The 27917-nt window shown below is 55.9% G+C and overlaps 1 protein-coding gene across 1 annotated transcript in view; it reads right to left on the reverse strand.

The window, feature by feature from the left end:
* Nucleotides 1-1053: 1053 nt before the first annotated feature.
* Nucleotides 1054-27917, reverse strand: part of LOC140385921 (anion exchange protein 2-like) — a 39879-nt gene continuing 13015 nt past the window's right edge. Inside the window, exons 2-5 of the mRNA XM_072468566.1 lie at nt 25640-25893; nt 14978-15147; nt 14698-14871; nt 1054-1525 (exon numbers count right to left, since the gene is read on the reverse strand). Of these exons, the coding sequence (XP_072324667.1) occupies nt 1445-1525; nt 14698-14871; nt 14978-15147; nt 25640-25893 (679 nt within the window). The 3' untranslated portion in view covers nt 1054-1444. The remainder of the gene's footprint in view (nt 1526-14697; nt 14872-14977; nt 15148-25639; nt 25894-27917) is intronic.

Raw genomic sequence — 27917 nt, forward strand, 5'->3', positions numbered from 1 at the left:
GATACAGAGTAAAGCTCCCTCTACACTGTCCCCCTCAAACACTCCCAGGACAGGTACAGCACGGGGTTAGATACAGAGTAAAGCTCCCTCTGATTTACCATTAAGATGTTAAATGGTGTCACTCTGTGACTCAAACACAGTAGACACTGGAATAAAACTGCCAGCACATTTTGCATCCAATTTTTCGAGCGAGCAGAGGAGATTATTTCAATCTGAGCTGGGCATTTGGAACCCAGACCCTGATTTGGATTTTTAAAAGTAATTTACAGTACCCAATTCTTTTTTTTTCCCAATTAAGGGGCAATTTGGCGTGGCCAATCCACCTTCTCTGCACATCTTTGGATTGCGGGGGTGAGACCCACGCAGACACGGGGAGAATGTGCAAATCCCACAGAGACATGTCCCGAGGCCAGGGTCAAACCCGGGTCCTCGGTGGCGTAAGGTAGCAGTGCTAGCCTCTGCGCCATCGTGCTGCCCTGATATGGGATCTGAAGACAAGTCTCAGAAGCTGCCCTTTTAGCTCCTGAAGCAGCGGGGCCTGGGCAGCAGCAGTACCTGAGGGAGCGAACGTGCTCTGTGGTAGAGGCACTCAGCCGCTGTCCGACTGTTCAGAGCGGATCCCAGTGGAATATTCCAAACAGCGAATTGGGTTCGAGTGTAGGAAACAAACATTTTTAGGCTGGAGACGTGATGTGGACACACTGAGAGTTTGATTAAGTTATCATTCAGTCCGAAGCCAGCCATTATCCTTGACCTATCTTTGATTTTGGCCTCTTGGGGTCCTGGGATTACACAGAAACCCAACGAGCTTTTCGACTGTTGCTGAATGAGGAACTTTGTGTGGACGCTGAACTCATGGACTGATAGTCTGACAATACCTCGATGGTAGACGGTCACCGATTGGGTAGGAGGAGTGCTGCAAACACTCGGAGCGGTAACTGGACTGTAACTGGCTCATCCAGCACACAAGCAGCTCACGTCTCGAGAAATTGACACCGTTCGTCAACTCTCCACCTGCTTTACACTGAAAGAAGTTAAAGAATAAAGCGAGCAGACTGTCTTTGGTATTTTAATGACCTTCACAGAAGTTTCTGGAACACTGGCATGGCTTACTTTGTAGTTTTTCTCTTTTGATTACAGAGTTTGAAAGCATCAGTACCTAAATCCATGGCAAATTTGTGGACCATGGTTTCTACTGCTACTAATGCCACAGAGTTTGGACCCAACTCATCCTCTTCTCTCATCGAAGAAAAGCTGATCAAGTTGGATGCTGATACAGACAGATGCAAAAGAAAACAGATATTGATACTGACACATTCTGACCCAGACTGACATGAATAGTGACAGATGTTGATGATGCCAGATGTTTATTAGGCACCAGCATTGGCTGCTGGCCCTCACTCCATCGTTCGATGCTGGAGTGTCCTAAGGCCGCAGTGCGCACTCACACTGGCATTGAAAGCTCATCATACTCATCCAGACCGTCCTTTTCATCAAAGGTAGGCTGAGCATCAACAGCATCGAGCTGCAGGAAGAGAACACGAGTCAGCAGAATGATGAGCACAGGAATCAGGACATCAGCATTGACAACAAACATACCGCGTGGGCCAGGCACATATCAGGAGGAAAACCGAGTGTGTCTGCATGGAATGGACACTGGAGAGCTGAGGGACTGTATGGTCTGGACGATGGAGAGTTGAGGGGGACGGTATGGACTGGACGATGGAGAGTTGAGGGACAGTATGGACTGGACGATGGAGAGTTGAGGGACAGTATGGACTGGACGATGGAGAGTTGAGGGACAGTATGGACTGGACGATGGAGAGTTGAGAGGGACAGTATGGTCTGGACAATGGAGAGTTGAGGGACTGTATGGTCTGGACGATGGAGAGTTGAGGGACAGTATGGACTGGACGATGGAGAGCTGAGGGACAGTATGGACTGGACGATGGAGAGCTGAGGGACAGTATGGACTGGACGATGGAGAGCTGAGGGACAGTATGGACTGGACGATGGAGAGCTGAGAGGGACAGTATGGTCTGGACAATGGAGAGTTGAGGGACTGTATAGACTGGACGATGGAGAGTTGAGGGACTGTATGGTCTGGACGATGGAGAGTTGAGGGACAGTATGGACTGGACGATGGAGAGCTGAGCGACAGTATGGACTGGACGATGGAGAGCTGAGGGACAGTATGGACTGGACACTGGAGAGCTGAGCGACAGTATGGACTGGACGATGGAGAGTTGAGGGACAGTAGGATTGGACGATGGAGAGCTGAGGGACAGTATGGACTGGACACTGGAGAGCTGAGCGACAGTATGGACTGGACGATGGAGAGTTGAGGGACAGTAGGATTGGACGATGGAGAGCTGAGGGACAGTATGGACTGGACACTGGAGAGCTGAGCGACAGTATGGACTGGACGATGGAGAGTTGAGCGACAGTATGGACTGGACGATGGAGAGTTGAGGGACTGTATGGACTGGACGATGGAGAGTTGAGCGACAGTATGGACTGGACGATGGAGAGCTGAGGGACAGTATGGTCTGGACGATGGAGAGTTGAGGGACAGTATGGACTGGACGATGGAGAGTTGAGAGGGACAGTATGGACTGGACGATGGACAGTTGAGGGACAGTATGGATTGGACGATGGAGAGTTGAGGGACTGTATGGACTGGTCGATGGAGAGTTGAGAGGGACACTATGGTCTAGACGATGGAGAGTTGAGGGACAGGATGGACTGGACGATGGAGAGTTGAGGGACAGTATGGACTGGACGATGGAGAGCTGAGGGACAGAATGGACTGGACACTGGAGAGCTGAGGGACAGTATGGACTGGACGATGGAGAGTTGAGGGACTGTATGGTCTGGACGATGGAGAGTTGAGAGGGACAGTATGGACTGGACGATGGAGAGTTGAGAGGGACAGTATGGGCTGGACGATGGACAGTTGAGGGACAGTATGGATTGGACGATGGAGAGTTGAGGGACTGTATGGACTGGTCGATGGAGAGTTGAGAGGGACAGTATGGTCTAGACGATGGAGAGTTGAGGGACAGTATGGACTGGACGATGGAGAGTTGAGGGACAGTATGGACTGGACGATGGAGAGCTGAGGGACAGTATGGACTGGACGATGGAGAGTTGAGGGACAGTATGGACTGGACGATCGAGAGTTGAGGGACAGTATGGACTGGACGATGGAGAGTTGAGGGACTGTATGGTCTGGACGATGGAGAGTTGAGGGACTGTATGGTCTGGACGACGGAGAGTTGAGGGACTGTATGGTCTGGACGATGGAGAGTTGAGGGACTGTATGGACTGGACGACGGAGAGTTGAGGGACTGTATGGTCTGGACGATGGAGAGTTGAGGGACAGTATGGACTGGACGATGGAGAGCTGAGCGACAGTATGGACTGGACGATGGAGAGCTGAGGGACAGTATGGACTGGACACTGGAGAGCTGAGCGACAGTATGGACTGGACGATGGAGAGTTGAGGGACAGTAGGATTGGACGATGGAGAGCTGAGGGACAGTATGGACTGGACACTGGAGAGCTGAGCGACAGTATGGACTGGACGATGGAGAGTTGAGCGACAGTATGGACTGGACGATGGAGAGTTGAGGGACTGTATGGACTGGACGATGGAGAGTTGAGCGACAGTATGGACTGGACGATGGAGAGCTGAGGGACAGTATGGTCTGGACGATGGAGAGTTGAGGGACAGTATGGACTGGACGATGGAGAGTTGAGAGGGACAGTATGGACTGGACGATGGACAGTTGAGGGACAGTATGGATTGGACGATGGAGAGTTGAGGGACTGTATGGACTGGTCGATGGAGAGTTGAGAGGGACACTATGGTCTAGACGATGGAGAGTTGAGGGACAGTATGGACTGGACGATGGAGAGTTGAGGGACAGTATGGACTGGACGATGGAGAGTTGAGGGACAGTATGGACTGGACGATGGAGAGTTGAGGGACAGTATGGTCTGGACGATGGAGAGTTGAGGGACTGTATGGTCTGGACGATGGAGAGTTGAGAGGGACAGTATGGACTGGACGATGGAGAGTTGAGAGGGACAGTATGGGCTAGACGATGGACAGTTGAGGGACAGTATGGATTGGACGATGGAGAGTTGAGGGACTGTATGGACTGGTCGATGGAGAGTTGAGAGGGACAGTATGGTCTAGACGATGGAGAGTTGAGGGACAGTATGGACTGGACGATGGAGAGTTGAGGGACAGTATGGACTGGACGATGGAGAGCTGAGGGACAGTATGGACTGGACGATGGAGAGTTGAGGGACAGTATGGACTGGACGATCGAGAGTTGAGGGACAGTATGGACTGGACGATGGAGAGTTGAGGGACTGTATGGTCTGGACGATGGAGAGTTGAGGGACTGTATGGTCTGGACGACGGAGAGTTGAGGGACTGTATGGTCTGGACGATGGAGAGTTGAGCGACAGTATGGACTGGACGATGGAGAGCTGAGGGACAGTATGGACTGGATGATGGAGAGTTGAGGGACTGTATGGTCTGGACGATGGAGAGTTGAGGGACTGTATGGTCTGGACGATGGAGAGTTGAGAGGGACAGTATTGACTGGACGATGGAGAGTTGAGAGGGACAGTATGGGCTGGACGATGGACAGTTGAGGGACAGTATGGATTGGACGATGGAGAGTTGAGGGACTGTATGGACTGGTCGATGGAGAGTTGAGAGGGACAGTATGGTCTAGACGATGGAGAGTTGAGGGACAGTATGGACTGGACGATGGAGAGTTGAGGGACAGTATGGACTGGACGATGGAGAGCTGAGGGACAGTATGGACTGGACGATGGAGAGTTGAGGGACAGTATGGACTGGACGATCGAGAGTTGAGGGACAGTATGGACTGGACGATGGAGAGTTGAGGGACTGTATGGTCTGGACGATGGAGTGTTGAGGGACTGTATGGTCTGGACGACGGAGAGTTGAGGGACTGTATGGTCTGGACGATGGAGAGTTGAGCGACAGTATGGACTGGACGATGGAGAGCTGAGGGACAGTATGGACTGGATGATGGAGAGTTGAGGGACTGTATGGTCTGGACGATGGAGAGTTGAGAGGGACAGTATGGACTGGACGATGAAGAGTTGAGAGGGACAGTATGGACTGGACGATGGACAGTTGAGGGACAGTATGGATTGGACGATGGAGAGTTGAGGGACTGTATGGACTGGTCGATGGAGAGTTGAGAGGGACAGTATGGTCTGGACGATGGAGAGTTGAGGGACAATATGGACTGGATGATGGAGAGTTGAGAGGGACAGTATGGACTGGACGATGGAGAGTTGAGGGACTGTATGGACTGGACAATGGAGAGTTGAGGGACAGTATGGACTGGACGATAGAGAGTTGAGGGACAGTATGGACTGGACGATGGAGAGTTGAGGGACAGTATGGACTGGACGATGGAGAGTTGAGGGACAGTATGGACTGGAAGGTGGAGATTTGAGGGACAGTATGGACTGGACGATGGAGAGCTGAGAGGGACAGTATGGACTGGACAATGGAGAGTTGAGAGGGAGAGTATGGACTGGACGATGGAGAGTTGAGAGGGACAGTATGGACTGGACGATGGAGAGTTGAGGGACAGTATGGACTGGACGATGGAGAGTTGAGGGACAGTATGGACTGGACGATGGAGAGTTGAGGGACAGTATGGACTGGACGATGGAGAGTTGAGGGACAGTATGGACTGGACGATGGAGAGTTGAGGGACAGTATGGACTGGACGATGGAGAGTTGAGGGACAGTATGGACTGGACGATGGAGAGTTGAGGGACAGTATGGACTGGACGATGGAGAGTTGAGGGACTGTATGGACTGGACGATGGAGAGTTGAGGGACAGTATGGATTGGACGATGGAGAGTTGAGGGACAGTATGGACTGGACGATGGAGAGTTGAGGGACAGTATGGACTGGACGATGGAGAGTTGAGGGACAGTATGGTCTGGACGATGGAGAGTTGAGAGGGACAGTATGGACTGGACGATGGAGAGTTGAGGGACTGTATGGACTGGACGATGGAGAGTTGAGAGGGAGAGTATGGACTGGACGATGGAGAGTTGAGGGACAGTATGGTCTGGACGATGGAGAGTTGAGAGGGACAGTATGGACTGGACGATGGAGAGTTGAGGGACTGTATGGACTGGACGATGGAGAGTTGAGAGGGAGAGTATGGACTGGACGATGGAGAGTTGAGGGACAGTATGGACTGGACGATGGAGAGTTGAGGGACAGTATGGACTGGACGATGAGAGTTGAGGGACAGTATGGACTGGACGATGGAGAGTTGAGAGGGACTGTATGGACTGGACGATGGAGAGTTGAGGGACAGTATGGACTGGACGATGGAGAGTTGAGGGACAGTATGGACTGGACGATGGAGAGTTGAGGGACAGTATGGACTGGACGATGGAGAGTTGAGGGACAGTATGGATTGGACGATGGAGAGTTGAGGGACAGTATGGACTGGACGATGGAGAGTTGAGGGACAGTATGGACTGGACGATGGAGAGTTGAGGGACAGTATGGACTGGACGATGGAGAGTTGAGGGACTGTATGGACTGGACGATGGAGAGTTGAGGGACAGTATGGTCTGGATGATGGAGAGTTGAGGGACTGTATGGACTGGACGATGGAGAGTTGAGGGATTGTATGGACTGGACGATGGAGAGTTGAGGGACAGTATGGACTGGACGATGGAGAGTTGAGGGACAGTATGGACTGGACGATGGAGAGTTGAGAGGGACAGTATGGACTGGACGATGGAGAGTTGAGGGACAGTATGGACTGGACGATGGAGAGTTGAGGGACTGTATGGACTGGACGATGGAGAGTTGAGGGACAGTATGGTCTGGATGATGGAGAGTTGAGGGACTGTATGGACTGGACGATGGAGAGTTGAGGGACAGTATGGACTGGACGATGGAGAGTTGAGGGACTGTATGGACTGGACGATGGAGAGTTGAGGGACTGTATGGTCTGGACGATGGGAGTTGAGGGACAGTATGGACTGGACGATGGAGAGTTGAGGGACTGTATGGACTGGACGATGGAGAGTTGAGGGACTGTATGGACTGGATGATGGAGAGATGAGGGACTGTATGGTCTGGACGATGGAGAGTTGAGGGACATATGGACTGGACGATGGAGAGTTGAGGGACAGTATGGTCTGGACGATGGAGAGTTGAGGGACAGTATGGACTGGACGATGGAGAGTTGAGGGACAGTATGGACTGGACGATGGAGAGTTGAGGGACAGTATGGACTGGACGATGGAGAGTTGAGGGACAGTATGGACTGGACGATGGAGAGTTGAGGGACAGTATGGACTGGATGATGGAGAGGTGAGGGACAGTATGGACTGGACGATGGAGAGTTGAGGGACAGTATGGACTGGATGATGGAGAGGTGAGGGACAGTATGGTCTGGACGATGGAGAGCTGAGGGACAGTATGGACTGGACGATGGAGAGTTGAGGGACAGTATGGACTGGACGATGGAAAGTTGAGGGGGACGGTATGGACTGGACGATGGAGAGTTGAGAGGGACAGTATGGACTGGACGATGGAGAGTTGAGGGACTGTATGGACTGGACGATGGAGAGTTGAGGGACAGTATGGACTGGACGATGGAGAGTTGAGAGGGACAGTATGGACTGGACGATGGAGAGTTGAGAGGGACAGTATGGACTGGACGATGGAGAGTTGAGGGACTGTATGGACTGGACGATGGAGAGTTGAGGGACAGTATGGACTGGACGATGGAGAGTTGAGAGGGACAGTATGGACTGGACGATGGAGAGTTGAGGGACAGTATGGACTGGACGATGGAGAGTTGAGGGACAGTATGGACTGGACGATGGAGAGTTGAGGGACAGTGTGGACTGGACGATGGAGAGTTGAGGGACAGTATAGACTGGACGATGGAGAGGTGAGGGACAGTATGGACTGGACGATGGAGAGTTGAGAGGGACAGTATGGACTGGACGATGGAGAGTTGAGGGACAGTATGGACTGGACGATGGAGAGTTGAGGGACAGTATGGACTGGACGATGGAGAGTCGAGGGATAGTATGGACTGGACGATAGAGTTGAGGGACTGTATGGACTGGACGATGGAGAGTTGAGGGACAGTATGGATTGGACGATGGAGAGTTGAGGGACAGTATGGACTGGACGATGGAGAGTTGAGGGACTGTATGGACTGGACGATGGAGAGTTGAGGGACAGTATGGACTGGACGATGGAGAGTTGAAGGACTGTATGGACTGGACGATGGAGAGTTGAGGGACAGTATGGACTGGACGATGGAGAGTTGAGGGACTGTATGGACTGGACGATGGAGAGTTGAGGGACAGTATGGACTGGACGATGGAGAGTTGAGGGACAGTATGGACTGGACGATGGAGAGTTGAAGGACTGTATGGACTGGACGATGGAGAGTTGAGGGACAGTATGGACTGGACGATGGAGAGTTGAGGGACAGTATGGACTGGACGATGGAGAGTTGAGAGGGACAGTATGGTCTGGACGATGGAGAGTTGAGGGACAGTATGGACTGGACGATGGAGAGTTGAGGGACTGTATGGACTGGACGATGGAGAGTTGAGGGACAGTATGGACTGGACGATGGAGAGTTGAGGGACAGTATGGACTGGACGATCGAGAGTTGAGGGACAGTATGGACTGGACGATGGAGAGTTGAGGGACTGTATGGTCTGGACGATGGAGAGTTGAGGGACTGTATGGTCTGGACGACGGAGAGTTGAGGGACTGTATGGTCTGGACGATGGAGAGTTGAGCGACAGTATGGACTGGACGATGGAGAGCTGAGGGACAGTATGGACTGGATGATGGAGAGTTGAGGGACTGTATGGTCTGGACGATGGAGAGTTGAGAGGGACAGTATGGACTGGACGATGGAGAGTTGAGAGGGACAGTATGGACTGGACGATGGACAGTTGAGGGACAGTATGGATTGGACGATGGAGAGTTGAGGGACTGTATGGACTGGTCGATGGAGAGTTGAGAGGGACAGTATGGTCTGGACGATGGAGAGTTGAGGGACAGTATGGACTGGATGATGGAGAGTTGAGAGGGACAGTATGGACTGGACGATGGAGAGTTGAGGGACTGTATGGACTGGACAATGGAGAGTTGAGGGACAGTATGGACTGGACGATAGAGAGTTGAGGGACAGTATGGACTGGACGATGGAGAGTTGAGGGACAGTATGGACTGGACGATGGAGAGTTGAGGGACAGTATGGACTGGAAGGTGGAGATTTGAGGGACAGTATGGACTGGACGATGGAGAGCTGAGAGGGACAGTATGGACTGGACAATGGAGAGTTGAGAGGGAGAGTATGGACTGGACGATGGAGAGTTGAGAGGGACAGTATGGACTGGACGATGGAGAGTTGAGGGACAGTATGGACTGGACGATGGAGAGTTGAGGGACAGTATGGACTGGACGATGGAGAGTTGAGGGACAGTATGGACTGGACGATGGAGAGTTGAGGGACAGTATGGACTGGACGATGGAGAGTTGAGGGACAGTATGGACTGGACGATGGAGAGTTGAGGGACAGTATCGTCTGGATGATGGAGAGTTGAGGGACAGTATGGACTGGACGATGGAGAGTTGAGGGACAGTATGGACTGGACGATGGAGAGTTGAGGGACAGTATGGACTGGACGATGGAGAGTTGAGGGACTGTATGGACTGGACGATGGAGAGTTGAGGGACAGTATGGATTGGACGATGGAGAGTTGAGGGACAGTATGGACTGGACGATGGAGAGTTGAGGGACAGTATGGACTGGACGATGGAGAGTTGAGGGACAGTATGGTCTGGACGATGGAGAGTTGAGAGGGACAGTATGGACTGGACGATGGAGAGTTGAGGGACTGTATGGACTGGACGATGGAGAGTTGAGAGGGAGAGTATGGACTGGACGATGGAGAGTTGAGGGACAGTATGGTCTGGACGATGGAGAGTTGAGAGGGACAGTATGGACTGGACGATGGAGAGTTGAGGGACTGTATGGACTGGACGATGGAGAGTTGAGAGGGAGAGTATGGACTGGACGATGGAGAGTTGAGGGACAGTATGGACTGGACGATGGAGAGTTGAGGGACAGTATGGACTGGACGATGAGAGTTGAGGGACAGTATGGACTGGACGATGGAGAGTTGAGAGGGACTGTATGGACTGGACGATGGAGAGTTGAGGGACAGTATGGACTGGACGATGGAGAGTTGAGGGACAGTATGGACTGGACGATGGAGAGTTGAGGGACAGTATGGACTGGACGATGGAGAGTTGAGGGACAGTATGGATTGGACGATGGAGAGTTGAGGGACAGTATGGACTGGACGATGGAGAGTTGAGGGACAGTATGGACTGGACGATGGAGAGTTGAGGGACAGTATGGTCTGGACGATGGAGAGTTGAGGGACTGTATGGACTGGACGATGGAGAGTTGAGGGACAGTATGGACTGGATGATGGAGAGTTGAGGGATTGTATGGACTGGACGATGGAGAGTTGAGGGACAGTATGGACTGGACGATGGAGAGTTGAGGGACTGTATGGACTGAACGATGGAGAGTTGAGGGACTGTATGGTCTGGACGATGGAGAGTTGAGGGACAGTATGGACTGGACGATGGAGAGTTGAGGGACTGTATGGACTGGACGATGGAGAGTTGAGGGACTGTATGGACTGGATGATGGAGAGTTGAGGGACTGTATGGTCTGGACGATGGAGAGTTGAGGGACATATGGACTGGACGATGGAGAGTTGAGGGACAGTATGGTCTGGACGATGGAGAGTTGAGGGACAGTATGGACTGGACGATGGAGAGTTGAGGGACAGTATGGACTGGACGATGGAGAGTTGAGGGACAGTATGGACTGGACGATGGAGAGTTGAGGGACAGTATGGACTGGACGATGGAGAGTTGAGGGACAGTATGGACTGGATGATGGAGAGGTGAGGGACAGTATGGACTGGACGATGGAGAGTTGAGGGACAGTATGGACTGGATGATGGAGAGGTGAGGGACAGTATGGTCTGGACGATGGAGAGCTGAGGGACAGTATGGACTGGACGATGGAGAGTTGAGGGACAGTATGGACTGGACGATGGAAAGTTGAGGGGGACGGTATGGACTGGACGATGGAGAGTTGAGAGGGACAGTATGGACTGGACGATGGAGAGTTGAGGGACTGTATGGACTGGACGATGGAGAGTTGAGGGACAGTATGGACTGGACGATGGAGAGTTGAGAGGGACAGTATGGACTGGACGATGGAGAGTTGAGAGGGACAGTATGGACTGGACGATGGAGAGTTGAGGGACTGTATGGACTGGACGATGGAGAGTTGAGGGACAGTATGGACTGGACGATGGAGAGTTGAGAGGGACAGTATGGACTGGACGATGGAGAGTTGAGGGACAGTATGGACTGGACGATGGAGAGTTGAGGGACAGTATGGACTGGACGATGGAGAGTTGAGGGACAGTGTGGACTGGACGATGGAGAGTTGAGGGACAGTATGGACTGGACGATGGAGAGGTGAGGGACAGTATGGACTGGACGATGGAGAGTTGAGGGACAGTATGGTCTGGATGATGGAGAGGTGAGGGACAGTATGGTCTGGACGATGGAGAGCTGAGGGACAGTATGGACTGGATGATGGAGAGTTGAGGGGGACGGTATGGACTAGACGATGGAGAGTTGAGAGGGACAGTATGGACTGGACGATGGAGAGTTGAGGGACAGTATGGACTGGACGATGGAGAGTTGAGGGACTGTATGGACTGGACGATGGAGAGTTGAAGGACTGTATGGACTGGACGATGGAGAGTTGAGGGACAGTATGGACTGGACGATGGAGAGTTGAGGGACAGTATGGACTGGACGATGGAGAGTTGAGGGACAGTATGGACTGGACGATGGAGAGTTGAGGGACAGTATGGACTGGACGATGGAGAGTTGAGGGACAGTATGGACTGGACGATGGAGAGTTGAGGGACAGTATGGACTGGACGATGGAGAGTTGAGGGACTGTATGGACTGGACGATGGAGAGTTGAAGGACTGTATGGACTGGATGATGGAGAGTTGAGGGACAGTATGGACTGGACGATGGAGAGTTGAGGGACAGTATGGACTGGACGATGGAGAGTTGAGGGACAGTATGGACTGGACGATGGAGAGTTGAGGGACAGTATGGACTGGACGATGGAGAGTCGAGGGATAGTATGGACTGGACGATGGAGAGTTGAGGGACTGTATGGACTGGACGATGGAGAGTTGAGGGACAGTATGGATTGGACGATGGAGAGTTGAGGGACAGTATGGACTGGACGATGGAGAGTTGAAGGACTGTATGGACTGGACGATGGAGAGTTGAGGGACAGTATGGACTGGACGATGGAGGGTTGAGGGACTGTATGGACTGGACGATGGAGAGTTGAGGGACAGTATGGACTGGACGATGGAGAGTTGAGGGACAGTATGGACTGGACGATGGAGAGTTGAGGGACTGTATGGACTGGACGATGGAGAGTTGAGGGACAGTATGGACTGGACGATGGAGAGTTGAAGGACTGTATGGACTGGACGATGGAGAGTTGAGGGACAGTATGGACTGGACGATGGAGAGTTGAGGGACTGTATGGACTGGACGATGGAGAGTTGAGGGACAGTATGGACTGGACGATGGAGAGTTGAGGGACAGTATGGACTGGACGATGGAGAGTTGAAGGACTGTATGGACTGGACGATGGAGAGTTGAGGGACAGTATGGACTGGACGATGGAGAGTTGAGGGACAGTATGGACTGGACGATGGAGAGTTGAGAGGGACAGTATGGTCTGGACGATGGAGAGTTGAGGGACAGTATGGACTGGACGATGGAGAGTTGAGGGACTGTATGGACTGGACGATGGAGAGTTGAGGGACAGTATGGACTGGACGATGGAGAGTTGAGGGACAGTATGGACTGGACGATGGAGAGTTGAAGGACTGTATGGACTGGACGATGGAGAGTTGAGGGACAGTATGGACTGGACGATGGAGAGTTGAGGGACAGTATGGACTGGACGATGGAGAGTTGAGAGGGACAGTATGGTCTGGACGATGGAGAGTTGAGGGACAGTATGGACTGGACGATGGAGAGTTGAGGGACAGTATGGTCTGGACGATGGAGAGCTGAGAGGGACAGTATGGACTGGACGATGGAGAGTTGAAGGACTGTATGGACTGGACGATGGAGAGTTGAGAGGGACAGTATGGTCTGGACGATGGAGAGTTGAGGGACAGTATGGTCTTGACGATGGAGAGCTGAGAGGGACAGTATGGACTGGACGATGGAGAGTTGAGGGACAGTATGGTCTGGATGATGGAGAGTTGAGGGACAGTATGGCCTTGACGATGGAGAGCTGAGAGGGACAGTATGGACTGGACGATGGAGAGTTGAGGGACAGTATGGTCTGGACGATGGAGAGTTGAGGGACAGTATGGTCTGGACGATGGAGAGCTGAGAGGGACAGTATGGACTGGACGATGGAGAGTTGAAGGACTGTATGGACTGGACGATGGAGAGTTGAGGGACAGTATGGACTGGACGATGGAGAGTTGAGAGTGACAGTATGGACTGGACGATGAAGAGTTGCGAGGTAGGTGCTTCACCTGTCCCGAGGAAAAACCATTACTTACTCGCCTGTGCCCATTTCCCTTTTACCGCCCCCCATTCCCATTCTCCTAAGGACAAGTGATTTTATTTCCATGGATTTTGTCAACATCTAGTTTTTTGGTCACTAAGTGGCAATTTATCACGGCCAATCCACCTAACCTGCACATCTTTGGACTGTGGGAGGAAACCGGAGCACCCGGAGGAAACCCACGCAGACACGGGGAGAACGTGCAGACTCCGCACAGACAGTGACCCAAGCCGGGAATCGAACCTGAGACCCTGGAGCTGTGAGGCAGCAGTGCTAACCACTGTGCTACTGTGCTGCCCCGTTGTGGTGCCATGACTGAGTTCTGGGGGAAACTGGATAAAAGAGTTGCTAACAGGCTCGTGGACACAGCCCAGTCCATCAACGAACCTGCCTCCCATCCATTGACTCTCTCTACGCCTCTCGCTGCCTGGGGAAAGCGGGCAGCATAATCAAAGATCCCTCCCACCCGGCTTACTCACTCTTCCAACTTCTTCCATCGGGCAGGAGATACAGAAGTCTGAGAACACGCACGAACAGACTCAAAAACAGCTTCTTCCCCACTGTCACCAGACTCCTGAAAGACCCTCTTATTAACTGAACTGAGTAATACTACACTCAGTATGCTTCACCCGATGCCTGTGTCTCTGTATTTACATTGCGTATTTATGTATGTCCAATGTTTTTTATGTACAGAATGATCTGTCTGGACTGTACACAGAACAATACTTTTCACCGTACCTCGGTGCGCGTGACAATAAATCAAAATCTGTTTATTACAAAAGCCAGTTGGGATCAGCGGTGGGAGTCTGACTGAAAGTTAATGACACTCGTGGATGGAGCAAGGTGCCCTGAATACTCTCAGTAAGTCAAGTTCAATATCTCCTGAAGAATACTTACACATTTCATCTCTCGATCTGTGAAGATTCTGGTTAATGCAAAAACCTTCAAAGGAACAGTCAAGATTAGCACGAAGGGGAAAGCGAGAGAGGCGACAGTCGACATCACAGCCCAGAGAACTGCCAGGCAGAAGACCTGAATAATGGTGAACAAGTGCATCCGAAGGGTCTTGACCTGTAATCAGGAAAACACTGTTACACACACGGCCCCGACCTTCCCCCACCTTGTCTCAACCCCTCAATACTAACCCCATACCGAGCTTCGCTGGGGTTTCACTCACCTTCTGGACATACACATGATCCGGATGATGCTTTGAAGGCATCAGCAGCAGTTGCAGGCGCTCATAGAACTCGATACCGTTCAGCGAGGTTACCCCCATGTAGAGGAAGATCCCAAACAGCACAGCCAGCGGGATCTTTCGAAGGAGGTCGCCAATTACAATGGACAGGCCTAGAAAATAGAAGGTCCCATAGTGTTCACTTCAGAAAGAGGTGGGAATAACTAAAAGGGAGGGGAGAAATAAAGGAAGGTAACAAAGAAGGAATGAAAGAAAAAAAGAAAGAAATTAGAAAGAAAGAGGAGGGAAGAGGTGGCATTATATAACTCCTCTCTAAGGGGGTGGTAGCAGATTCAACATTAACATTCAAAAACAAAATTAAGGGGGTGGCACTGTGGCAGAGTGGTTAGCACTGCTGCCTCACGGCGTCGAGGACCCGGGTACTGTCCGTGTGGGGTTTGCACATTCTCCCCGGGTCTGCCTGGGTCTCACCCACACAACACACAGCTGTGCAGGTTGCTGATTGGCCAGGCCAAATTGCCCCTGAATTGGAAAATTTAAAAAAGATAGTGATTGAGAGAAGGCGGTGACAATAATGGAGAAAGAGAGAGAGCAATGATGGTGAGGAGAGAGAGTAGGAGAGATAGTGGAGGTGTTGGAGAGAGAGAGACAGCGGGGGCAATGGAGAGAGAGAGACAGCGGGGGTGATGGAGAGAGAGAGACAGCGGGGGTGATGGAGAGAGAGACAGCGGGGGCGATGGAGAGAGAGAGACGGTGGGGTTGATGGAGAGAGAGAGACAATGGGGCTGATGGAGAGAGAGACAGCGGGGGTGATGGAGTGAGAGAGACAGCGGGGGTGATGGAGAGAGAGAGACAGCGGGGGTGATGGAGAGAGAGAGACAGCGGGGGTGATGGAGAGACAGCGGGGGTGATGGAGTGAGAGCGACAGCGGGGGTGATGGAGAGAGAGAGACAGCGGGGGTGATGGAGAGAGAGACAGTGGGGCTGATGGAGACAGAGAGACAGTGGGGGTGATGGAGAGAGAGACAGCGGGGGTGATGGAGAGAGAGAGACAGTGAGGGTGATGGAGAGAGATACAGCGGGGGTGATGGAGAGAGAGACACAGCGGGGGTGATGGAGAGAGAGAGAGACGGTGGGGTTGATGGAGAGAGAGACAGTGGGGCTGATGGAGAGAGAGACAGTGGGGGTGATGGAGAGAGAGAGACAGCGGGGGTGATGGAGAGAGAGACAGCGGGGGTGATGGAGAGAGAGAGACAGTGGGGGTGATGGAGAGAGAGAGACAGTGGGGGTGATGGAGAGAGACAGCAGAGGTGATGGAGAGGGAGAGACAGCGGGGGTGATGGAGAGAGAGAGACAGCGGGGGTGATGGAGAGTGAGACAGAGGGGTGATGGAGAGAGAGAGACGGCGGCGGTGATGGAGAGAGAGAGAGACGGGGGGGTGATGGAGAGAGAGAGAGAGACAGTGGGGGTGATGGAGAGAGAGAGACAGAGACAGCGGGGGTGATGGAGAGAGCGAGACAGCGGGGTTGATGGAGAGAGAGAGACAGCGGGGGTGATGGAGAGAGAGAGACAGCGGGGGTGATGGAGAGAGACGGCGGAGGTGATGGAGAGAGAGAGAGAGACAGCGGGGGTGATGGAGGGACAGAGACAGCGGGGTTGATGGAGAGAGAGAGACAGCGGGGTTGATGGAGAGAGACAGCGGGGGTGATGGAGAGAGGGACAGCGGGGGTGATGGTGAGAGTTAGAGACAGCGGGGGTGATGGAGAGAGAGAGAGCGGGGGTGATGGAGAGTGAGACAGCGGGGTGATGGAGAGAGAGAGACGGCGGGGGTGATGGAGAGAGAGAGACGGGGGGGTGATTGAGAGAAAGAGAGATAGCGGGGGTAATGGAGAGAGACAGCGACAGCGGGGGTGATGGAGAGAGAGAGACAGCGGGGTTGATGGAGAGAGAGAGACAGCGGGGGTGATGGAGAGAGAGAGAAAGCGGGGGTGATGGAGAGAGAGAAACGGCGGGGGTGATGGAGAGAGAGAGAGAGACAGCGGGGGTGATGGAGGGACAGAGACAGCGGGGTTGATGGAGAGAGACAGCGGGGGTGATGGAGAGAGAGAGACGGCGGGGGTGATGGAGAGAGTGAGACAGCGGGGGTGATGGAGAGAGAGAGACGGCGGGGGTGATGGAGAGAGAGAGAGAGAGACAGCTAGCGTGATGGAGGGACAGAGACAGCGGGGTTGATGGAGAGAGAGAGACAGCAGGGGTGATAGAGAGAGAGACGGCGGGGGTGATGGAGAGAGTGAGACAGCGGGGGTGATGGAGAGAGAGAGAGATGGCGGGGTTGATGGAGAGAGAGAGACGGCGGGGGTGATGGAGAGAGAGAGATAGCGGGGGTGATGGAGAGAGAGACAGTGGAGGTGATGGAGAGAGAGAGACAGCGGGGGTGATGGAGAGTGAGACAGCGGGGTGATGGAGAGAGAGACGGCGGGGGTGATGGAGAGAGAGAGAGACGGAGGGGGTGATGGAGAGAGAGAGAGAGAGAGACAGCGAGGGTGATGGAGAGAGAGAGAGATACAGCGGGGTTGATGGAGAGAGTGGGACAGCGGGGTTGATGGAGAGAGAGTGTCAGCGGGGGTGATGGAGAGAGAGAGACAGCGGGGGTGATGGAGAGACAGCGGGGGTGATGGAGTGAGAGCGACAGCGGGGGTGATGGAGAGAGAGAGACAGCGGGGGTGATGGAGAGAGAGACAGTGGGGCTGAAGGAGACAGAGAGACAGTGGGGGTGATGGAGAGAGAGACAGCGGGGGTGATGGAGAGAGAGAGACAGTGAGGGTGATGGAGAGAGATACAGCGGGGGTGATGGAGAGAGAGACACAGCGGGGGTGATGGAGAGAGAGAGAGACGGTGGGGTTGATGGAGAGAGAGACAGTGGGGCTGATGGAGAGAGAGACAGTGGGGGTGATGGAGAGAGAGAGACAGCGGGGGTGATGGAGAGAGAGAGACAGCGGGGGTGATGGAGAGAGAGACAGCGGGGGTGATGGAGAGAGAGAGACAGCGGGGGTGATGGAGAGAGAGAGACAGCGGGGGTGATGGAGAGTGAGACAGAGGGGTGATGGAGAGAGAGAGACGGCGGCGGTGATGGAGAGAGAGAGAGAGACAGTGGGGGTGATGGAGAGAGAGAGACAGAGACAGCGGGGGTGATGGAGAGAGAGAGACAGCGGGGTTGATGGAGAGAGAGAGACAGCGGGGGTGATGGAGAGAGAGAGACAGCGGGGGTGATGGAGAGAGACGGCGGAGGTGATGGAGAGAGAGAGAGAGACAGCGGGGGTGATGGAGGGACAGAGACAGCGGGGTTGATGGAGAGAGAGACAGCGGGGTTGATGGAGAGAGACAGCGGGGGTGATGGAGAGAGGGACAGCGGGGGTGATGGTGAGAGTTAGAGACAGCGGGGGTGATGGAGAGAGAGAGAGCGGGGGTGATGGAGAGTGAGACAGCGGGGTGATGGAGAGAGAGAGACGGCGGGGGTGATGGAGAGAGAGAGACGGGGGGGGGGTGATTGAGAGAAAGAGAGACAGCGGGGGTAATGGAGAGAGAGACAGAGACAGCGGGGGTGATGGAGAGAGAGAGACAGCGGGGTTGATGGAGAGAGAGAGACAGCGGGGTTGATGGAGAGAGAGAGACAGCGGGGGTGATGGAGAGAGAGAGAAAGCGGTGGTGATGGAGAGAGAGAAACGGCGGGGGTGATGGAGAGAGAGAGAGAGACAGCGGGGGTGATGGAGGGACAGAGACAGCGGGGTTGATGGAGAGAGACAGCGGGGGTGATGGAGAGAGAGAGAGACGGCGGGGTTGATGGAGAGAGTGAGACAGCGGGGGTGATGGAGAGAGAGAGAGACGGCGGGGTTGATGGAGAGAGAGAGACGGCGGGGGTGATGGAGAGAGAGAGACGGCGGGGGTGATGGAGAGAGAGAGAGAGAGACAGCGGGCGTGATGGAGGGACAGAGACAGCGGGGTTGATGGAGAGAGAGAGACAGCAGGGGTGATAGAGAGAGAGACGGCGGGGGTGATGGAGAGAGTGAGACAGCGGGGGTGATGGAGAGAGAGAGAGACGGCGGGGTTGATGGAGAGAGAGAGACGGCGGGGGTGATGGAGAGAGAGAGATAGCGGGGGTGATGGAGAGAGAGAGACAGTGGAGGTGATGGAGAGAGAGAGACAGCGGGGGTGATGGAGAGTGAGACAGCGGGGTGATGGAGAGAGAGAGACGGCGGGGGTGATGGAGAGAGAGAGAGACGGAGGGGGTGATGGAGAGAGAGAGAGAGAGAGACAGCGAGGGTGATGGAGAGAGAGAGAGATACAGCGGGGTTGATGGAGAGAGTGGGACAGCGGGGTTGATGGAGAGAGAGTGTCAGCGGGGGTGATGGAGAGAGAGAGACAGCGGGGGTGATGGAGAGAGAGAGACGGCGGGGGTGATGGAGGGAGAGAGAGAGACAGCGGGGGTGATGGAGAGAGAGAGACAGCGGGGTTGATGGAGAGAGAGAGACAGCAGGGTTGATGGAGAGAGAGAGACAGCGGGGTTGATGGAGAGAGAGACAGCGGGAGTGATGGAGAGAGAGACAGAGGGTGGATGGAGAAAGAGAGACAGCGGGGGTGATGGAGAGAGAGAGACGACGGGGGTGATGGAGAGAGACAGCGGGGGTGATGGAGAGAGAGAGACAGCGGGGGTGATGGGGAGGGAGAGACGGCGGGGTTGATGGGGAGAGAGAGAGAGACAGTGGGAGTGATGGAGAGAGAGACAGCGGGGGTGTTGGAGAGAGAGACAGCGGGGGTAATGGAGAGAGAGAGACAGCGGGGGTGATGGAGAGAGAGAGACAGCGGGGGTGATGGAGAGAGTGAGACAGCGGGGGTGATGGAGAGAGAGACAGCGGGGGTGATGGAGAGAGAGAGACGGCGGGGGTGATGGGGAGGGAGAGACGGCGGGGTTGATGGGGAGAGAGAGAGAGACAGTGGGAGTGATGGAGAGAGAGACAGCGGGGGTGTTGGAGAGAGAGACAGCGGGGGTAATGGAGAGAGAGAGACAGCGGGGGTGATGGAGAGAGAGAGACAGCGGGGGTGATGGAGAGAGTGAGACAGCGGGGGTGATGGAGAGAGAGAGAGACGGCGGGGTTGATGGAGAGAGAGAGACGGCGGGGGTGATGGAGAGAGAGAGATAGTGGGGGTGATGGAGAGAGAGACAGTGGAGGTGATGGAGAGAGAGAGACAGCGGGGGTGATGGAGAGTGAGACAGCGGGGTGATGGAGAGAGAGAGACGGCGGGGGTGATGGAGAGAGAGAGAGACGGAGGGGGTGATGGAGAGAGAGAGAGAGAGAGAGACAGCGAGGGTGATGGAGAGAGAGAGAGATACAGCGGGGTTGATGGAGAGAGTGGGACAGCGGGGTTGATGGAGAGAGAGAGACAGCGGGGGTGATGGAGAGAGAGAGACGGCGGGGGTGATCGAGGGAGAGAGAGAGACAGCGGGGGTGATGGAGAGAGAGGTGACAGCGTGGTTGATGGAGAGAGAGTGACAGCAGGGTTGATGGAGAGAGAGAGACAGCGGGAGTGATGGAGAGAGAAAGACAGCGGGGTTGATGGAGAGAGAGACAGCGGGAGTGATGGAGAGAGAGACAGAGGGTGGATGGAGAAAGAGAGACAGCGGGGGTGATGGAGAGAGAGAGACGACGGGGGTGATGGAGAGAGAGAGACAGCGGGAGTGATGGAGAGAGAGAGAGAGCGGGAGTGATGGAGAGAGAGAGACAGCGGGGGTGATGGAGAGAGAGAGACGGCGGGGGTGATGGGGAGAGAGAGACGGCGGGGTTGATGGAGAGAGAGAGACGGCGGGGGTGATGGAGAGAGAGAGATGGCGGGGGTGATGGAGAGAGAGATAGCGGGGGTGATGGAGAGAGAGACAGCGGGGGTGATGGAGAGAGAGAGAGAGACAGTGGGAGTGATGGAGAGAGAGACAGCGGGGGTGTTGGAGAGAGAGACAGCGGGGGTGTTGGAGAGAGAGACAGCGGGGGTAATGGAGAGAGAGAGACAGCGGGGGTGATGGAGAGAGAGAGACAGCGGGAGTGATGGAGAGGGAGACAGCGGGGGTGATGGAGAGAGAGACACAGCGGGGGTGATGGAGAGAGAGAGAGACGGTGGGGTTGATGGAGAGAGAGACAGTGGGGCTGATGGAGAGAGAGACAGTGGGGGTGATGGAGAGAGAGAGACAGCGGGGGTGATGGAGAGAGAGAGACAGCGGGGGTGATGGAGAGAGAGACAGCGGGGGTGATGGAGAGAGAGAGACAGCGGGGGTGATGGAGAGAGAGAGACAGCGGGGGTGATGGAGAGTGAGACAGAGGGGTGATGGAGAGAGAGAGACGGCGGCGGTGATGGAGAGAGAGAGAGAGACAGTGGGGGTGATGGAGAGAGAGAGACAGAGACAGCGGGGGTGATGGAGAGAGAGAGACAGCGGGGTTGATGGAGAGAGAGAGACAGCGGGGGTGATGGAGAGAGAGAGACAGCGGGGGTGATGGAGAGAGACGGCGGAGGTGATGGAGAGAGAGAGAGAGACAGCGGGGGTGATGGAGGGACAGAGACAGCGGGGTTGATGGAGAGAGAGACAGCGGGGTTGATGGAGAGAGACAGCGGGGGTGATGGAGAGAGGGACAGCGGGGGTGATGGTGAGAGTTAGAGACAGCGGGGGTGATGGAGAGAGAGAGAGCGGGGGTGATGGAGAGTGAGACAGCGGGGTGATGGAGAGAGAGAGACGGCGGGGGTGATGGAGAGAGAGAGACGGGGGGGGGGTGATTGAGAGAAAGAGAGACAGCGGGGGTAATGGAGAGAGAGACAGAGACAGCGGGGGTGATGGAGAGAGAGAGACAGCGGGGTTGATGGAGAGAGAGAGACAGCGGGGTTGATGGAGAGAGAGAGACAGCGGGGGTGATGGAGAGAGAGAGAAAGCGGTGGTGATGGAGAGAGAGAAACGGCGGGGGTGATGGAGAGAGAGAGAGAGACAGCGGGGGTGATGGAGGGACAGAGACAGCGGGGTTGATGGAGAGAGACAGCGGGGGTGATGGAGAGAGAGAGAGACGGCGGGGTTGATGGAGAGAGTGAGACAGCGGGGGTGATGGAGAGAGAGAGAGACGGCGGGGTTGATGGAGAGAGAGAGACGGCGGGGGTGATGGAGAGAGAGAGACGGCGGGGGTGATGGAGAGAGAGAGAGAGAGACAGCGGGCGTGATGGAGGGACAGAGACAGCGGGGTTGATGGAGAGAGAGAGACAGCAGGGGTGATAGAGAGAGAGACGGCGGGGGTGATGGAGAGAGTGAGACAGCGGGGGTGATGGAGAGAGAGAGAGACGGCGGGGTTGATGGAGAGAGAGAGACGGCGGGGGTGATGGAGAGAGAGAGATAGCGGGGGTGATGGAGAGAGAGAGACAGTGGAGGTGATGGAGAGAGAGAGACAGCGGGGGTGATGGAGAGTGAGACAGCGGGGTGATGGAGAGAGAGAGACGGCGGGGGTGATGGAGAGAGAGAGAGACGGAGGGGGTGATGGAGAGAGAGAGAGAGAGAGACAGCGAGGGTGATGGAGAGAGAGAGAGATACAGCGGGGTTGATGGAGAGAGTGGGACAGCGGGGTTGATGGAGAGAGAGTGTCAGCGGGGGTGATGGAGAGAGAGAGACAGCGGGGGTGATGGAGAGAGAGAGACGGCGGGGGTGATGGAGGGAGAGAGAGAGACAGCGGGGGTGATGGAGAGAGAGAGACAGCGGGGTTGATGGAGAGAGAGAGACAGCAGGGTTGATGGAGAGAGAGAGACAGCGGGGTTGATGGAGAGAGAGACAGCGGGAGTGATGGAGAGAGAGACAGAGGGTGGATGGAGAAAGAGAGACAGCGGGGGTGATGGAGAGAGAGAGACGACGGGGGTGATGGAGAGAGACAGCGGGGGTGATGGAGAGAGAGAGACAGCGGGGGTGATGGGGAGGGAGAGACGGCGGGGTTGATGGGGAGAGAGAGAGAGACAGTGGGAGTGATGGAGAGAGAGACAGCGGGGGTGTTGGAGAGAGAGACAGCGGGGGTAATGGAGAGAGAGAGACAGCGGGGGTGATGGAGAGAGAGAGACAGCGGGGGTGATGGAGAGAGTGAGACAGCGGGGGTGATGGAGAGAGAGACAGCGGGGGTGATGGAGAGAGAGAGACGGCGGGGGTGATGGGGAGGGAGAGACGGCGGGGTTGATGGGGAGAGAGAGAGAGACAGTGGGAGTGATGGAGAGAGAGACAGCGGGGGTGTTGGAGAGAGAGACAGCGGGGGTAATGGAGAGAGAGAGACAGCGGGGGTGATGGAGAGAGAGAGACAGCGGGGGTGATGGAGAGAGTGAGACAGCGGGGGTGATGGAGAGAGAGAGAGACGGCGGGGTTGATGGAGAGAGAGAGACGGCGGGGGTGATGGAGAGAGAGAGATAGTGGGGGTGATGGAGAGAGAGACAGTGGAGGTGATGGAGAGAGAGAGACAGCGGGGGTGATGGAGAGTGAGACAGCGGGGTGATGGAGAGAGAGAGACGGCGGGGGTGATGGAGAGAGAGAGAGACGGAGGGGGTGATGGAGAGAGAGAGAGAGAGAGAGACAGCGAGGGTGATGGAGAGAGAGAGAGATACAGCGGGGTTGATGGAGAGAGTGGGACAGCGGGGTTGATGGAGAGAGAGAGACAGCGGGGGTGATGGAGAGAGAGAGACGGCGGGGGTGATGGAGGGAGAGAGAGAGACAGCGGGGGTGATGGAGAGAGAGGTGACAGCGTGGTTGATGGAGAGAGAGTGACAGCAGGGTTGATGGAGAGAGAGAGACAGCGGGAGTGATGGAGAGAGAAAGACAGCGGGGTTGATGGAGAGAGAGACAGCGGGAGTGATGGAGAGAGAGACAGAGGGTGGATGGAGAAAGAGAGACAGCGGGGGTGATGGAGAGAGAGAGACGACGGGGGTGATGGAGAGAGAGAGACAGCGGGAGTGATGGAGAGAGAGAGAGAGCGGGAGTGATGGAGAGAGAGAGACAGCGGGGGTGATGGAGAGAGAGAGACGGCGGGGGTGATGGGGAGAGAGAGACGGCGGGGTTGATGGAGAGAGAGAGACGGCGGGGGTGATGGAGAGAGAGAGATGGCGGGGGTGATGGAGAGAGAGATAGCGGGGGTGATGGAGAGAGAGACAGCGGGGGTGATGGAGAGAGAGAGAGAGACAGTGGGAGTGATGGAGAGAGAGACAGCGGGGGTGTTGGAGAGAGAGACAGCGGGGGTGTTGGAGAGAGAGACAGCGGGGGTAATGGAGAGAGAGAGACAGCGGGGGTGATGGAGAGAGAGAGACAGCGGGAGTGATGGAGAGGGAGACAGCGGGGGTGATGGAGAGAGAGAGACAGCGGGAGTGATGGAGAGAGAGAGAGCGGGAGTGATGGAGAGAGAGAGAGACAGCGGGGGTGATGGAGAGAGAGAGACGGCGGGGGTGATGGGGAGAGAGAGACGGCGGGGTTGATGGAGAGAGAGAGACGGCGGGGGTGATGGAGAGAGAGAGATGGCGGGGGTGATGGAGAGAGAGATAGCGGGGGTGATGGAGAGAGAGACAGCGGGGGTGATGGAGAGAGAGAGAGAGAGACAGTGGGAGTGATGGAGAGAGAGACAGCGGGGGTGTTGGAGAGAGAGACAGCGGGGGTGTTGGAGAGAGAGACAGCGGGGGTAATGGAGAGAGAGAGACAGCGGGGGTGATGGAGAGAGAGAGACAGCGGGAGTGATGGAGAGAGAGAGAGCGGGGGTGATGGAGAGAGAGAGTCAGTGGGGGTGATGGAGAGAGACAGCGGGGATGATGGAGAGAGAGAGACAGCGGGGGTGATGGAGAGAGAGAGACAGCGGGAGTGATGGAGAGAGAGACAGCGGGGGTGATAGAGAGAGTGAGACAGCGGGAGTGATGGAGAGAGAGACAGCGGGGGTGATGGAGAGAGAGAGACAGCGTGAGTGATGGAGAGAGAGAGAGAGCGGGGGTGATGGAGAGAGAGAGTCAGCGGGGGTGATGGAGAGAGAGAGAGAGACAGTGGGGGTGATGGAGTGAGAGAGAGAGACAGCGGGGGTGATGGAGAGAGAGACAGTGGGGGTGATGGAGAGAGAGAGACAACGGGGGTGATGGAGAGAGTGAGACGGCGGGGGTGATGGAGAGACAGCGGGGGTGATGGAGAGAGAGAGACAGTGGGGGTGATGGAGAGAGACAGCGGGGGTGATGGAGAGAGAGAGATAGCGGGGCTGATGGAGAGAGAGAGACAGCGGGGGTGATGGAGAGAGAGAGATAGCGGGGCTGATGGAGAGAGAGACAGCGGGGGTGATGGAGAGAGAGAGATAGCGGGGGTGATGGAGAGAGAGACAGCGGGGGTGATTGAGAGAGACAGCGGGGGTGATGGAGAGAGAGACAGCGGGGGTGATGGAGAGACAGCGGGGCTGATGGAGAGAGAGAGACAGCGGGGGTGATGGAGAGAGAGAGATAGCGGGGGTGATGGAGAGAGAGACAGCGGGGGTGATTGAGAGAGACAGCGGGGGTGATGGAGAGAGAGAGACAGCGGGGGTGATTGAGAGAGACAGCGGGGCTGATGGAGAGAGTGTTGACGGTCACTTACCCACCAAGACCGCGACGACCAGCCCAGTTACCCGCTGCTCCTTTACCTCCTGGATTTTGGGTTTGTCACCGGGTGCCACGGACTTGCTCATGACGGTCAGCGCGTTCACGTGGGTAACCGTCCTGACAGTGGCCGCAGCCAGCCAGGGGAGGCCGAATAGGGCAGCCACACCCCCTGATGCCACGATGATCAGAAGGTCCAAGTGAAATCCGGAGCCTTTAGTCAGCATCCGCTCTTTCTTACTGATTATTAGTCTGCAGGAAAAGTGGGCGGGGAGATCGAGTTAGGAAAATGTCAACTGACCTGGCACTGCCAGACACCCCAGGGTGCAGATCACACCCGCCAGACACCCCAGGGTGCAGATCACACCCGCCAGACACCCCAGGGTGCAGATCACACCCGCCAGACACCCCAGGGTGCAGATCACACCCGCCAGACACCCCAGGGTGCAGATCACACCCGCCAGACACCCCAGGGTGCAGATCACACCCGCCAGACACCCCAGGGTGCAGATCACACCCGCCAGACACCCCAGGGTGCAGATCACACCCGCCAGACACCCCAGGGTGCAGATCACACCCGCCAGACACCCCAGGGTGCAGATCACACCCGCCAGACACCCCAGGGTGCAGATCACACCCGCCAGACACCCCAGGGTGCAGATCACACATGCCAGACACCCCAGGGTGCAGATCATACCCGCCAGACACCCCAGGGTGCAGATCACACCCGCCAGACACCCCAGGGTGCAGATCACACCTGCCAGACACCCCAGGGTGCAGATCACACATGCCAGACACCCCAGGGTGCAGATCACACCCGCCAGACACCCCAGGGTGCAGATCACACCCACCAGACACCCCAGGGTGCAGATCGCATCTGCCAGACACCCCAGGGTGCAGATCACACCCGCCAGACACCCCAGGGTGCAGATCACATCTGCCAGACACCCCAGGGTGCAGATCGCATCTGCCAGACACCCCAGGGTGCAGATCACACCCGCCAGACACCCCAGGGTGCAGATCACATCTGCCAGACACCCCAGGGTGCAGATCACACCTGCCAGACACCCCAGGGTGCAGATCACATCTGCCAGACACCCCAGGGTGCAGATCACATCTGCCAGACACCCCAGGGTGCAGATCGCATCTGCCAGACACCCCAGGGTGCAGATCACACCTGCCAGACACCCCAGGGTGCAGATCAGACCCGCCAGACACCCCAGGGTGCAGATCACACCCGCCAGACACCCCAGGGTGCAGATCACACCCGCCAGACACCCCAGGGTGCAGATCACACCCGCCAGACACCCCAGGGTGCAGATCACACCCGCCAGACACCCCAGGGTGCAGATCACACCCGCCAGACACCCCAGGGTGCAGATTACACCAGTTAGACACCCCAGGGTGCAGATCACACCCGCCAGACACCCCAGGGTGCAGATCACACCCGCCAGACACCCCAGGGTGCAGATCACACCCGCCAAACACCCCAGGGTGCAGGTCAGACCCGCCAGACACCCTAGGGTGCAGGTCAGACCCGCCAGACACCCCAGGGTGCAGATCACACCCGCCAGACACCCCAGGGTGCAGATCACACCCGCCAGACACCCCAGGGTGCAGGTCAGACCCGCCAGACACCCCAGGGTGCAGATCACACCCGCCAGACACCCCAGGGTGCAGATCACACCCGCCAGACACCCCAGGGTGCAGATCACAACTGCCAGACACCCCAGGGTGCAGATCACACCCGCCAGACACCCCAAGGTGATCACACCCGCCAGACACCCCAGGGTGCAGATCACACCCGCCAGACACCCCAGGGTGCAGATCACACCCGCCAGACACCCCAGGGTGCAGATCACACCCGCCAGACACCCCAGGGTGCAGATCACACCCGCCAGACACCCCAGGGTGCAGATCACACCCGCCAGACACCCCAGGGTGCAGATCACACCCGCCAGACACCCCAGGGTGCAGATCACACCCGCCAGACACCCCAGGGTGCAGATCACACATGCCAGACACCCCAGGGTGCAGATCACACCCGCCAGACACCCCAGGGTGCAGATCACACCCGCCAGACACCCCAGGGTGCAGATCACACCCGCCAGACACCCCAGGGTGCAGATCACACCCGCCAGACACCCCAGGGTGCAGATCACACCCGCCAGACACCCCAGGGTGCAGATCACACCCGCCAGACACCCCAAGGTGATCACACCCGCCAGACACCCCAGGGTGCAGATCACACCCGCCAGACACCCCAGGGTGCAGAT

This window comes from Scyliorhinus torazame, chromosome 11 (genome assembly GCF_047496885.1).
Source record: "Scyliorhinus torazame isolate Kashiwa2021f chromosome 11, sScyTor2.1, whole genome shotgun sequence".
Taxonomy (NCBI): domain Eukaryota; kingdom Metazoa; phylum Chordata; class Chondrichthyes; order Carcharhiniformes; family Scyliorhinidae; genus Scyliorhinus; species Scyliorhinus torazame.